This window comes from Oncorhynchus mykiss, chromosome 13 (assembly GCF_057628025.1).
Source record: "Oncorhynchus mykiss isolate SJ-2025 chromosome 13, ASM5762802v1, whole genome shotgun sequence".
Classification (NCBI taxonomy): Eukaryota; Metazoa; Chordata; class Actinopteri; order Salmoniformes; family Salmonidae; genus Oncorhynchus; species Oncorhynchus mykiss.
The window spans coordinates 10,853,699-10,867,885 of record NC_143034.1 but is presented as its reverse complement, the minus strand read 5'-3'; the positions used below and the strand labels follow the sequence as shown (position 1 = coordinate 10,867,885).

General features: G+C 43.6%; 1 protein-coding gene across 2 annotated transcripts in view; it reads left to right on the top strand.

Annotated features, from left to right (window-relative positions):
- LOC110495032 (myosin heavy chain, fast skeletal muscle) overlaps positions 1–9,363 on the top strand; it is a 125,358-nt gene extending 115,995 nt beyond the window's left edge. For both annotated transcript variants that reach the window (XM_090195001.1, XM_036948818.2), the window contains exons 22-41: positions 463–718; positions 936–1,178; positions 1,518–1,694; positions 1,790–1,935; positions 2,115–2,205; positions 2,367–2,756; positions 2,878–3,004; positions 3,192–3,310; positions 3,595–3,791; positions 3,935–4,118; positions 4,222–4,387; positions 4,678–4,802; positions 4,963–5,271; positions 5,433–5,636; positions 5,787–5,912; positions 6,050–6,220; positions 7,701–7,805; positions 7,899–7,994; positions 8,469–8,600; positions 9,231–9,363. In XM_090195001.1, coding sequence (XP_090051127.1) covers positions 463–718; positions 936–1,178; positions 1,518–1,694; positions 1,790–1,935; positions 2,115–2,205; positions 2,367–2,756; positions 2,878–3,004; positions 3,192–3,310; positions 3,595–3,791; positions 3,935–4,118; positions 4,222–4,387; positions 4,678–4,802; positions 4,963–5,271; positions 5,433–5,636; positions 5,787–5,912; positions 6,050–6,220; positions 7,701–7,805; positions 7,899–7,994; positions 8,469–8,600; positions 9,231–9,251 — 3,385 coding nt within the window. In that variant the 3' untranslated portion in view covers positions 9,252–9,363. The remainder of the gene's footprint in view (positions 1–462; positions 719–935; positions 1,179–1,517; positions 1,695–1,789; positions 1,936–2,114; positions 2,206–2,366; positions 2,757–2,877; positions 3,005–3,191; positions 3,311–3,594; positions 3,792–3,934; positions 4,119–4,221; positions 4,388–4,677; positions 4,803–4,962; positions 5,272–5,432; positions 5,637–5,786; positions 5,913–6,049; positions 6,221–7,700; positions 7,806–7,898; positions 7,995–8,468; positions 8,601–9,230) is intronic.
- The last annotated feature ends 4,824 nt before the right edge of the window (positions 9,364–14,187 follow it).

The following is a 14,187-nucleotide window of genomic DNA, read 5'->3' as shown; positions in this document are numbered from 1 at the left end:
TTCATTTAGTCCAGAAATGGATGTAGCAACTAAGGATTCTCGCTTTATAGTTGCAGTTTGGGATTGGGCTGTTCAATTGTCATTGATATGTGTGGTATTTACCCAATTCATTCTTGAAGAATATAAAATATCTCATGAGCTTTGCATTACTGTCAGTCCTTGCCCCCTCCTTCAGCTGACAGACAGTGTTATTCTTCAACTCCCGTAACGTAGCTTTATGAAACATCCCACTGGTCATTTCAAACCCAAATTAAATGTGATGACGTTGAAACAACCTGGATTTAAAAAAAGTTATCAATATAAGGGAATTTTGTATTTTTTTCCACTCAACTGTGAACCTAAATCCAATAACATGGTGACATTTCTGTGGTTTTCACGTTGAATTCACGTTAGACCAAATATAAATCGAAAATAGACATTGAACTGGGATGTCACTCACCATCTGTGCTTTCTGTTGAACAGAGAGTCTGTCTTCGCCATCCAGTACAACATCCGCTCATTCATGAATGTCAAGACCTGGCCATGGATGAAGTTGTACTTCAAGATCAAGCCCCTGCTGCAGAGCGCTGAGACTGAGAAGGAGCTGGCCAACATGAAGGAGAACTATGAGAAGATGAAGACAGATCTGGCCAAGGCTCTGGCCACAAAGAAGCAAATGGAGGAGAAGTTGGTGTCCCTGATGCAGGAGAAGAATGACCTGGCACTCCAAGTAGCATCTGTGAGTCAGCAACGACCTTCAGAAGGGCACATTTACATGCACATGAATACACACACACATATAAACACACTGTAAAGTATGTGGCTAACACAGTTTTATTACCCATGTAATGTATTTCATGAATGTCTATTGATTTGCTCTGACCTCTTTGACTAAAATGTATATTTTGATACACAAAGTCAGGCCTCTGATTTGTTTACCCTTGTTCTGAAACCAGGAAGGAGAAAGTCTGAACGATGCTGAGGAAAGGTGTGAGGGGCTCATCAAGAGCAAGATCCAGCAGGAGGCCAAACTCAAAGAGACGACCGAGAGGCTGGAGGATGAGGAGGAGATCAATGCTGAGTTGACTGCCAAGAAGAGGAAGCTGGAGGATGAGTGTTCTGAGCTGAAGAAGGACATTGATGACCTGGAGCTCACCCTGGCCAAAGTGGAGAAGGAGAAGCACGCCACTGAAAACAAGGTCTTGTGTCTTACTATAGACAGTCTAACCAACAATAATCAACTCAAAACATAGCATAACAGAAATGGAATTCAAGTTGTATTGTGGGTGCAGGAAATATTAAGATACAATAGTGGAATTTCAGTTGCGTGGTACTCCCCACATTCATTGCATGTTCTGCTCCCCCTCATTTATGTCTTCCATTCATTACACTGGCATGGTGATCACTGACATCTAGTGTTGAATCTAAAGTGCAGAAATGGTTTCACACATTTCTAATCCAAATGAAATGAATGCAACATATATTAAACTAAATCTCCCCTTTATGGTGAAGTATAATTATGTTGTGGCAATTTACAGGTTAAAAACCTGACAGAGGAGATGGCGTCTATGGATGAGAGTGTTGCCAAGCTGACCAAGGAGAAGAAAGCCCTCCAAGAGGCCCACCAGCAGACACTGGATGACCTGCAGGCAGAGGAGGACAAAGTCAACACTCTGACCAAGGCCAAGACCAAGCTGGAACAGCAAGTGGACGACGTGAGTGGAGTTTGACATTTTGGCCATGATAGTATGTAAGATGATATTATCTTCAGTTGTTTAGATTTTAATAATATATGTGTTTTATCTTCTAGCTTGAGGGTTCTCTGGAGCAAGAGAAGAAGCTCCGTATGGACCTTGAGAGATCCAAGAGAAAGCTGGAGGGAGATCTGAAACTGGCCCAGGAGTCCATAATGGACCTGGAGAATGACAAGCAGCAAGCTGATGAGAAAATCAAGAAGTAAACACAAACAAATGACTACAGTATTACCTGCTATAATGGTTGTTCTTGACTAACTATTGTAATTATGAATTATTATTTGCATGTGATTCTTAAAAACAAAGTGAATGGTGTGATCCTCTGCCTTTACACTATAGAAACAAAACCAACTCTGCAATTTACCTGTTTGTGTTTCTTAGGAAGGAGTTTGAGACCACCCAGCTCCTCAGCAAGGTTGAGGATGAGCAGTCTCTGGGAGCTCAGCTGCAGAAGAAGATCAAGGAACTCCAGGTACAGTACAGGATATAAGATCCAGTACAGAAAAGCACAGACTTGAATCATTGATTGATGGCTGAGAATGTTGGAAGATGGTGTTTTATTATAATTTTGTGAGTTTCAATTGTTTCAACTGTATTGTAGTGTTCATCCCCCTGCTCCTACCCCTGTTCTAGGCCCGTATTGAGGAGCTGGAGGAGGAAATTGAGGCTGAGCGTGCTGCCAGGGCTAAGGTTGAGAAGCAGAGGGCCGATCTCTCCAGGGAACTTGAGGAGATCAGCGAGAGGCTGGAGGAGGCCGGAGGCGCCACTGCTGCTCAGATTGAGATGAACAAGAAGCGTGAGGCTGAGTTCCAGAAGCTGCGTCGTGATCTTGAAGAGTCCACCCTGCAGCATGAGGCCACAGCCGCCGCTCTGCGCAAGAAGCAGGCCGACAGTGTGGCTGAGCTCGGGGAGCAGATCGACAACCTGCAGCGTGTCAAGCAGAAGCTGGAGAAGGAGAAGAGCGAGTACAAGATGGAGATTGATGACCTCTCCAGCAACATGGAGGCTGTTGCCAAGGCTAAGGTGAGTAGTGATGTTTTGATCAAGCAGTATTGAGGGGGGTCAACTACATTACCATTCAACTCAACTGATGTTGACAGGAGTCACATATATAAAGTAATGATGGAACATGTTTCACTAACAGGGCAATCTGGAGAAGATGTGCCGTACTCTTGAGGACCAGCTGAGTGAGCTGAAGACTAAGAATGATGAGAATGTTCGCCAGGTCAACGACATCAGCGGACAGAGAGCCAGACTCCTGACAGAAAATGGTACCTTAAACAATGAACAACAAGCCAATGCTTTCCTTCAGTAGAACACAACATGTATTAGGGGCTGTATCCACATAGTTGCTACTGTACTATTCACCACCTAACATTGCCCTATGATACCTCAGAATCCATATTCAATCTTAGAGAACAGAGACCCTATTAACAAGATGTTACTCTGTCCCTGCAGGTGAGTTTGGTCGCCAGCTGGAGGAGAAGGAAGCACTGGTGTCTCAGCTGACCAGAGGAAAACAGGCCTTCACCCAGCAGGTGGAGGAGCTGAAGAGGGCGGTTGAGGAGGAGGTCAAGGTAAGGGACCCAAAATGGACTCCACCGTCCACAGAGTTTAGAGCCATATCTTTACATAGACGGTGACTACACCACCCTCAGACTCCTAGTGTCTCTCCACCCTCAGAGACTCCTACTGTCTCTCCACCCTCAGAGACTCCTATTGTCTCACCACCCTCAGAGACTCCTACTGTCTCACCACCCTCAGAGACTCCTACTGTCTCTCAACCCTCAGAGACTTCTACCATGATTTGTTTTATTACCTTTCACATCTCTCTTTGTCTTTCTTTCTTTCTTTCTCACAGGCTAAAAACGCACTGGCCCACGGTGTCCAGTCTGCCCGCCATGACTGTGACCTCCTGAGGGAGCAGTTTGAGGAGGAGCAGGAGGCCAAGGCAGAGCTGCAACGCGGCATGTCCAAGGCCAACAGTGAGGTGGCTCAGTGGAGGACTAAGTATGAAACTGATGCCATCCAGCGCACAGAGGAGCTGGAGGAGGCCAAGTGAGTCGCACGCAACAGAAAAACTCAGATATGGTGTGGATGGTGAGGGTGGTAGGGGGCTCTGAGAAAATGTTACATCAATATGTATTGTTTGTCAAAAATGTAAAAATTACACCACAAAACCACCATCTGTTGTCCTATAGGAAGAAGCTGGCCCAGCGTCTGCAGGATGCTGAGGAGACCATTGAGGCGACCAACTCCAAGTGCGCCTCCCTGGAGAAGACCAAGCAGAGGCTGCAGGGAGAGGTGGAGGACCTCATGATTGATGTTGAGAGAGCCAACGCATTGGCCGCCAACCTCGACAAGAAGCAGAGGAACTTTGACAAGGTGAAAATGAATAAACCTATATTTTTTATCAAATTGTTGCATATTTCTAATTTAAAAACTCTTCATCTTCGACTTCTAATGAAAATTCCATGGATTCTCCTAGGTTCTGGCAGAGTGGAAGCAGAAGTATGAGGAGGGCCAGGCTGAGCTGGAAGGAGCTCAGAAGGAGGCTCGCTCTATGAGCACTGAACTCTTCAAGATGAAGAACTCCTACGAGGAGGCTCTGGATCATCTGGAGACTCTGAAGAGAGAGAACAAGAACCTGCAGCGTGAGCATTTGTCAGCAGTTCTATTTGGCTCATGTTTGACTAGTGTTTTGAAAATGGAGGGAACTGCAATCATCAAAACTACTATTACACCATTTCAGAAATGTCATATATTGTTTTACTTGTAGACAGTGTTCCTTTGAATATTCCAAATGGTTGGCAATTATTTTTGCAAGATACTATGAGGTAATGTTAATTAATGAACTATTAATATGATTCAATGTGAAATTCAGATCACTGGCATATCCACTGAAAATCTCCCAAGTCTAATCTTCTTGTGTGTGTGTGTGCAGAGGAGATCTCTGACCTGACTGAGCAGATCGGAGAGACTGGCAAGAGCATCCATGAGCTGGAGAAGGCCAAGAAGACTGTGGAGACAGAGAAGTCTGAGATCCAGACCGCTCTGGAGGAGGCAGAGGTACAAACTACAGCTGTTTGATGGGGAAAGCAGTGTTAACTAACCAATGCCAGCTACAGTCCAGAGATCCCTGTATTGGAGTTTATTGTAGTCATATATATTTAATTCCTACATCCAAATGTATTGAACACAATTGGCCTGACTGCTTCTGTTTGTCCAGGGAACACTGGAGCACGAGGAATCCAAGATTCTGCGTGTGCAGCTGGAGCTGAACCAGATCAAGGGTGAGGTGGACAGGAAGATCGCTGAGAAGGACGAGGAGATGGAGCAGATCAAGAGGAACAGCCAGAGGGTGGTTGACTCCATGCAGAGCACCCTGGACTCTGAGGTCAGGAGCAGGAATGATGCCCTGAGGGTGAAGAAGAAGATGGAGGGAGACCTGAACGAGATGGAGATCCAGCTGAGCCACTCCAACAGGCAGGCCGCTGAGGCCCAGAAACAGCTGAGGAACGTCCAGGGACAGCTCAAGGTAAAGGGACATCAGGCTCAAAAATCTGAACATGGAGACGGATTTGTTTGTGAATCTGTAGAAAATACTGGGGAAATTCTTCCCAGTGAACATTTCTATCACCCATCCTATCACCCTTACTTCCACAAGTCCTAATGAACGTATGTCATTGTGAACCCCAGGATGCCCAATTGCACCTTGATGATGCTGTCCGTGTCGCAGAAGACATGAAGGAGCAGGCAGCCATGGTGGAGCGCAGAAACGGCCTGATGGTGGCTGAAATCGAGGAGCTGAGAGTTGCTCTGGAGCAGACAGAGAGAGGCCGCAAAGTGGCTGAGACTGAGCTGGTAGACGCCAGCGAGCGTGTTGGACTGCTGCACTCCCAGGTATGGGTCAAAGTCATTTCTAATGAAAATCAACCAAGCACACCATTTAAACGCACCTTGAATTGGACAATGCTTGCATTGAGAGTTTAATAATTTCAATATTGTAAACTCTCTTTAGAGCTAAACAAATAGTATTGTTTCCTCCTTCAGAACACCAGCCTTCTGAACACCAAGAAGAAGCTGGAGACTGACCTGGTGCAGGTGCAGGGAGAGGTGGACGACATCGTCCAGGAGGCCAGGAATGCAGAGGAGAAGGCCAAGAAGGCCATCACTGATGTGAGTCCTTGAATTACATCATCTTGATTTGTCTCTAAGGCCAATGATAGCTGGGCTGGTTAAGAACAACAAAGATCTCAGAGGAATGTTATGATTTTTGCCAATTGGTCCTTAAATTAAACAAACTACTTTTCCAGGCGGCCATGATGGCTGAGGAGCTGAAGAAGGAGCAGGACACCAGTTCTCACCTGGAGAGGATGAAGAAGAACCTGGAGATCACAGTCAAGGACCTGCAGCACCGCCTGGATGAGGCTGAGAATCTGGCCATGAAGGGAGGCAAGAAGCAGCTCCAGAAACTGGAGTCCAGGGTGAGTTACCAGCAGGGTGGATTAGGGTGGTTTGAAAGACTGATTGCTGGAAATGTATTTGATCATGTAAAATACACTGGAGCATTTTGTAATTACTTTCGCTCTCATTACCCCACCTTAATCAGGAGTTCCCAAATGTTTTAGCATCAGGGACCCCTTCATAATATCAGAACCCAACTCTTACTTTAGAGTGAGATATAAATATTATCCACACAGTTTTACTATGACTTCAGCAGTGCATGGTCAGACCAATCAGGTCTTGGCTGCTGGGAAAGAACATTTGACAGTCCCCTCTCTTGGCCCCTGGGAAAGAACATTTGACAGTCCCCTCTCTTGGCCCCTGGGAAAGAACATTTGACAGTCCCCTCTCTTGGCATCAGAGGGAATATTTTCAATTTTAAAGCATAAATTACAGTGCAATTATGTTCAAAACAAAAACGTTGTAAATATGTCACACTTATGTTGTGGACTTGAGAAGAATTGGAGCCAAGACCTTCAAATTAAGTCAAGATATAAAAATGTATTTATCTAGTTGTTTCATTTAGGCTTGTAACGTTCTTCTAAACTGCCATTTCATTCATTGATTCAATAATAATAATAATGATAATAATAATAATACACATTTCTGATACATAAACACGCATTGATCCAATTAATCTCGTAGTAATATTTTATTTACATCTAGTTACAGTTGTTTAATTTCTCTCTCTCTCTCTAGATCGCTCTCAGCTTCATGTCTCATTCACTCTGCTGCAAAAGGGCCGTTACTAGGGAAGCTAGCGTTGCTATGCGGGGCTTCCAGCTAGAAGGCTAACGACTAAATTAGCTTGTAGGCTACAGGATTTTCTTAAGTTCAATAAAACATGAAAACATAACATCTTAACAAACATTACTCTCTAGAATATGGTACTTTCACACTCGCTTACCTTAAAAATAAAGACATAAAGATGTATTTATGTCGGTGCTTCTGTCTTGCGGTGGCAAACTCATTACATTCAAACAGACGAGTGGCGGCCTCTATTGGCCATACTGGTACTGCAACATGCACTGCAACATGCACGACAAAATCGGTCAAATAAAAAAAGAGTCCTATATATTATAACTACAAGAAGAATTGAGTTTAATTTTTTAAAATAATTGTTGGAATAGTGAGCTGACCAGTATCACTGTGAGCCTCCCATACCCTTGTTGTACATCTAAGGGTTAAGAACATGAATAGTGGATTAATAATATTACATTGTATTGGACCTTCTAATCTTGTTCCACAGATCTTTGGTAGTTTAAATCTGTTGTTGCTAGCAACATTCATGAACAAATTTAAGTGTAAATTCCACTTTGGGAACCACTTCCACTTTGGAAAAGTACATAATGAAAGATAACAATTGTGCCTCCTTGACTGGGTAGAAGACTCATCCTCTGTTTTACAAAGATTTGATTTCACCACCTCAAACAAATGCCTAAATGTATTTGTTCCACAAAGGTGCGTGAGCTCGAGACTGAGGTGGAGGCTGAGCAGAGAAGAGGTGTAGACGCAGTCAAGGGAGTCCGCAAGTATGAGCGCAGAGTCAAGGAGCTCACTTACCAGGTAAGAGAAAGTGCATTCTTCACACACTTGATACTTACATAGACAGGTTTGTGTATAAAACTATACTGACAGTGATTTGATCTTCTCCCACAGACTGAGGAGGATAAGAAGAACGTTAGCAGACTTCAGGACCTGGTAGATAAGCTGCAGATGAAAGTGAAGGCCTACAAGAGGCATTCTGAGGAAGCGGTGAGTCACTGACTTAGTCAAATACTCTGAATGCAGAAATTCAAAAAATAAAATGTTTATCCCTAGTAAACATTACAATACTTAATGTCCATACAATTTAGTTTGAAGTAAGTGTTGCTCCAGCACATCAGTCAACAACGACAATTGATAGTGCAAGTAATTGCTGAGGAAATTATGCACATTTCTGAGTGCCTCCTATGCATTACAAACTTAAAGGAGATGGGGTTGAATATGAATTTGCTGCACCAGGGGCTGGTCTAGTGATCGTGCTAGAGGCAGTGGTTTGATCCCCTGTTCTGCCACTCACTTCCTCTGCTGTATCATCCAGCTCCCTGTATACATTGTTATCCTAAATCTGTCTTTTTTTGTATTTGTTTTTTTTAAATACCTTTAAAAACAGAATATTAATTTCCTACCTGAAGCTTCAAACTTTAAATACTGATCTGCTGCTCTTCCTCTCTTTTCCTCACCCAGGAGGAAGCAGCAAACCAGCACATGTCTAAGTTCAGGAAGGTTCAGCATGAGCTGGAGGAGGCTGAGGAGCGTGCTGACATCGCTGAGACTCAGGTCAACAAGCTCAGAGCCAAGACCCGTGACTCTGGAAAGGTACAGAACTGCTGCTAGACCTGTACCTGACTCATGTTCAGATATGACCACATCAACACCACCTATGATTCAGTCTTCTCTGAGGTCAATACAGACCTTTTACACTCAACTGTATTGAAGATCCATATGAAGAACATTTAAGGAAGGGCTAAACAATTAAGATGAATTCAGTTGGAACTTAAAAATTGAAAATCCAAGCTGAGCACTAAATGCTTGATATATTATATTCTATCCATATATTTATCATGTTCATTATTATTACTGATCCATTATATTCTATCCATATATTTATCATGTTCATTATTATTACTGATCCATTATATTATATCCATATATTTATCATGTTCATTATTATTACTGATCCATTATATTCTATCCATATATTTATCATGTTGATTGTTATTACTGATACATTATATTCTATCCATATATTTATCATGTTGATTGTTATTACTGATCCATTATATTCTATCCATATATTTATCATGTTCATTATTATTACTGATCCATTATATTCTATCCATATATTTATCATGTTCATTATTATTACTGATCCATTATATTCTATCCATATATTTATCATGTTCATTATTATTACTGATCCATTATATTATTTCTTTCTTCTTACAGGGAAAAGAAGTTGCTGAATAAACAAGACCAAAGTATTGAAGATCAAAGTCTTACCATTTTCCTGTGTTGCATAAAATATGATTTTCATGGTGAAATGTTGAGCATTGATTAAAAACATGTGGATCTACATACACTTCCTTTGTGACTGTGGATTTATTACTCAGCAAACAGCTTTTTAATACCATAATATATTGTACTTTAATTAAAGGAGCGAGCAAAGAGGTAACTTTTCTTGAGGGATGAGGGATGAAGGATGAGGGATGAAGGATGAGGGATGAGGGATGAGGGATGAAGGATGAGGGATGAGGGATGAGGGATAAAGGATGAGGGATGAGGGATGAAGGATGAGGGATGAAGGATGAGGGATAAAGGATGAGGGATGAGGGATGAAGGATGAGGGATGAAGGATGAGGGATGAAGGATGAGGGATGAAGTATGAGGGATGAGGGATGAAGGATGAGGGATGAAGGATGAGGGATGAGGGATGAAGGATGAGGGATGAGACTAGGGAAATGTAACCTCTATCAAATTCTTAGACTGAGCTATGGATGTAAGGACTGACCATCCATAACATAAAAATTATAGTTTTAACTCTTTACACTCTTTACACTGGAATTGTAGGGATATTCTCATAACTATGTTCTCAGAAAACAACAACATTTTTTTTAAATGCAATTTTATTTCACCTTTATTTAACCAGGTAGGCTAGTTGAGAACAAGTTCTCATTTACAACTGCGACCTGGCCAAGATAAAGCAAAGCAGTTCGACACGTACAACAACACAGAGTTACACATGGAATAAACAAAACATACAGTCAATAATACCTTTTTGGCGACGAGTTGTAAATGGCTCGTCTGGAGGTTAGTTAATACAGTGTCCAAAGAAGGGCCAGAAGTATACAGAATGGTGTCGTCTGCGTAGAGGTGGATCAGAGAATCACCATCAGCAAGAGCGACATCATTGATGTATACAGAGAAGAGAGTCGACCTGAGAATTGAACCCTGTGGCACTCCCATAGAGACTGCCAGAGGTCCGGACAACAGGCCCTCCGATTTGACACACTGAACTCTATCAGAGAAGTACTTGGTGAACCAGGTGAGGCAGTCATTGGAGAAACCAAGGCCGTTGAGTCTGCCGATAAGAATGTGGTGATTGACAGAGTCGAAAGCCTTGGTTAGATCGATGAATACGGCTGCACAGTATTGTCTCTTATCGATGGAGGTTATGATATCGTTTAGGACCTTGAGCGTGGCTGAGGTGCACCCATGACCAGCTCTGAAACCAGATTGTATAGCGGAGAAGGTGCTGTGGGATTCAAAATGGTCGGTGAACTGTTTGTTAACTTGGCTTTCGAAGACCTTAGAAAGGCAGGGTTGGATAGATATAGGTCTGTGGCAGTTTGGGTCTAGAGTGTCTCCCCCTTTGAAGAGGGGAATGATCGCAGCAGCTTTCCAATCTTTGGGGATCTCAGATAATATGAAAGAGAGGTTGAACAGGCTAGTAGTAGGGGTTGCAACAATTTCGGCAGATCATTTTAGAAAGAGAGGGTCCAGATTGTCTAGCTCGGCTGATTTGTAGGGGTCCAAATTTTGCAGCTCTTTCAGAACATCAGCCATCTGGATTTGGGTGACGGAGAAATGGGGAGGCTTGGGCGAGTTGCTGTGGGGGGTAGAGGGCAGTTGACCGGGATAGGGGTAGCCAGGTGGAATGCATGGCCAGCCGTAGAAAAAAGCTTATTGAAATTCTCAATTATCGTGGATTTATCGGTGGTGACAGTGTTTCCTCGCCTCGGTGCAGTGGGCAGCTGGGAGGAGGTGCTCTTATTCTCCATGGACTAGGACTAGGCTAGTGATACATTTATTACATCAATTTTCCCATTATTAATGTGGCTAGAGTTGAGTCAGTATGTTGGCAGCAGCCACTCTGTCACGCTCACTATCCTCAAACTCCCAGGCATGAATCAACCAAGGCGCAGTGTGCATGTCGTTCCACAGCTTTTAATAGGAGTGAAACCTTTAACAAACAAAAACAAACAGGTAAACAGCAATCAACGTGACGCAACCGAGGTGTACACAAACACACACGGAAAATAATAATTACCCACACATTAGGTGGGGAAAAAGGCAGCCTAAGTATGATTCTCAATCAGAGACAACGATAGACAGCTGTCCCTGATTGAGAACCATACCTGGCCAAAACATAGAAATACAGAAACCTAGAAAACAAAACATAGAATATCCACCCCACATCCCACCCTGACCTAACCAAATAGAGAAATAAAATGGCTCTCTAAGGTCAGGGCGTGACACACTCAATGTTAATGATGGCTGTTTAACAGTCTGATGGCCTTGAGATAGAAGCTGTTTTTCAGTCTCTCGGTCCCCGCTTTGATGCTCCTGTACTGACCTCACCTTGTGGATGATAACGGGGTGAACAGGCAGTGGCTCGGGTGGTTGTTGTCCTTGATGATCTTTTTGGCCTTCCTGTGACATTGGGTGGTGTAGGTGTCCTGGAGGGCAGGTAGTTTGCCCCCGGTGATGCAATGCGCAGACCTCACTACCCTCTGGAGAGCCTTACGGTTGTGGGCGGAGCAATTGCCGTACCAGGTGGTGATACAGCCCAAAAGGACGCTCTCGATTGTGCATCTGTAAAAGTTTGTGAGTGTTTTTGGTGACAAACCACATTTCTTCAGCCTCCTGAGGTTGAAGAGGCGCTGCTGCGCCTTCTTCACCACGCTGTCTGTGTGGTTGGAGCAATTCAGTTTGTCTGTGATGTGTACACCGAGGATCTTAAAACTTTCCACCCTCTCCACTACTGTCCCGTCGATGTGGATAAGGGGCTGCTCTATCTGCTATTTCCTGAAGTCCACGATCATCTCCTTTGTTTGGTTGACATTGAGTGTGAGGTTATTTTCCTGACACCAAACTCCAAGGGCCCTCACCTCCTCCCTGTAGGCCGTCTCGTCGTTGTTGGTAATCAAGACTACCACTGTAATGTCGTCTGCAAACTTGATGATTGAGATGGCGGCGTGCATGGCCATGCAGTCATGGGTGAACAGGGAGTACAGGAGAGGGCTGAGAACGCACCCTCTCAGCGGGGTGAAGATTTTGTTACCAATACTCACCACCTGGGGGCGGCCCGGCAGGAAGTCCAGGACCCTGTTGAACAGGGCGGGGTCGAGACCCAGGGTCTCAAGCTTAATGATGAGTTTGGAGGGTACTATGGTGTTAAATTCTGAGCTGTAGTCGATGAACAGCATTCTTACATAGGTATTCCTCTTGTCCAGATGGGTTAGGGCAGTGTGCAGTGTGATTGCGATTGCGTCATCTGTGGACCTATTGGGGCGGTAAGCAAATTGGAGTGGGTCTAGGGTGTCAGGTAGGATGGAGGTGATATGGTCCTTGATTCGTCTCTCAAAGCACTTCATGATGACGGAAAAGAGTGCTACGGGGCAGTAGTCATTTAGCTCAGTTACCTTAGCTTTCTTGGGAACAGGAACAATGGTGGCCCTCTTGAAGCATGTGGGAACAGCAGACTGGGATAAGGATTGATTGAATATGTCCGTAAACACACCAGCCAGCTGGTCTGCCCATGCTCTGAGGACGAGGCTGGGGATGCTGTCTGGGCCTGCAGCCTAGCGAGTGTTAACACGTTTAACATGTTTTACTCACGTTAGCTGCAATGAAGGAGAGCCCGCAGGTTTTGGTAGTGGGCCGTGTCAGTGGCACTGTATTGTCCACAAAGCGAGCAAAGAAGTTGTTTAGCTTGTCTGGGAGCAAGACATCGTGGTCCGCGACGGGCTGGTTTTTCTTTTGTAGTCCGTGATTGACTGTAGACCCTGCCACATACCTCTCGTGTCTGAGCCGTTGAATTGCGACTCCACTTTGTCTCTATACTGACGCTTAGCTTGTTCGATTGCCTTGAGGAGGGAATATCTACACTGTTTGTATTCGGTTATGTTTCCGGTCACCTTGCCCTGATTAAAACCTCTCTGGGATATGTGGGACACTAGCGTCCCACCTGGCCAAAAGACAGGGAAAATGCAGAGCGCAAAATTCAAATAAATTACTTTAAAAATCAAACTTTCATTAAATCACACATGCAAGATTGCAAATTAAAGCTACACTTGTTGTGAATCCAGCGAAAGCAAAAGATGCTACTTTCTGAGGATAACACCGTAGTAAACAAAGAAAGAAAAGCATTTTTCAACCCTGCAGGCTCGACACAAAACGCAGAAATTAAAATATAATTCATGCCTTACCTTTGATGAGCTTCTTCTGTTAGCACTCCAATATGTCCAATAAACATCACAAATGGTCCTTTTGTTCGATTAATTCCGTCGAAATATATCCAAAATTTCCATTTATTTGGGGCATTCGATCCAGAAAAACACCGGTTCCAACTTGAGCAACGTGACTAAATATCTCAAGTTACCTGTTTTATTTTTTGTATTTTTTTATTTCACCTTTATTTAACCAGGTAGGCTAGTTGAGAACAAGTTCTCATTTACAACTGCGACCTGGCCAAGATAAAGCATAGCAGTGTGAACAGACAACACAGAGTTACACATGGAGTAAACAATAAACAAGTCAATAACACAGTAGAAAAAAAAGAAAAAAGAGTCTATATACATTGTGTGTAAAAGGCATGAGGAGGTAGGCGAATAATTACAATTTAGCAGATTAACACTGGAGTGATAAATGATCAGATGGTCATGTGCAGGTAGAGATACTGGTGTGCAAAAGAGCAGAAAAGTAAATAAATAAAAACAGTATGGAGATGAGGTAGGTAAATTGGGTGGGCTATTTACTGACGGACAATGTACAGCTGCAGCGATCGGTTAGCTGCTCAGATAGCAGATGTTTAAAGTTGGTGAGGGAGATAAAAGTCTCCAACTTCAGCGATTTTTGCAATTCGTTCCAGTCACAGGCAGCAGAGAACTGGAAGGAAAGACGG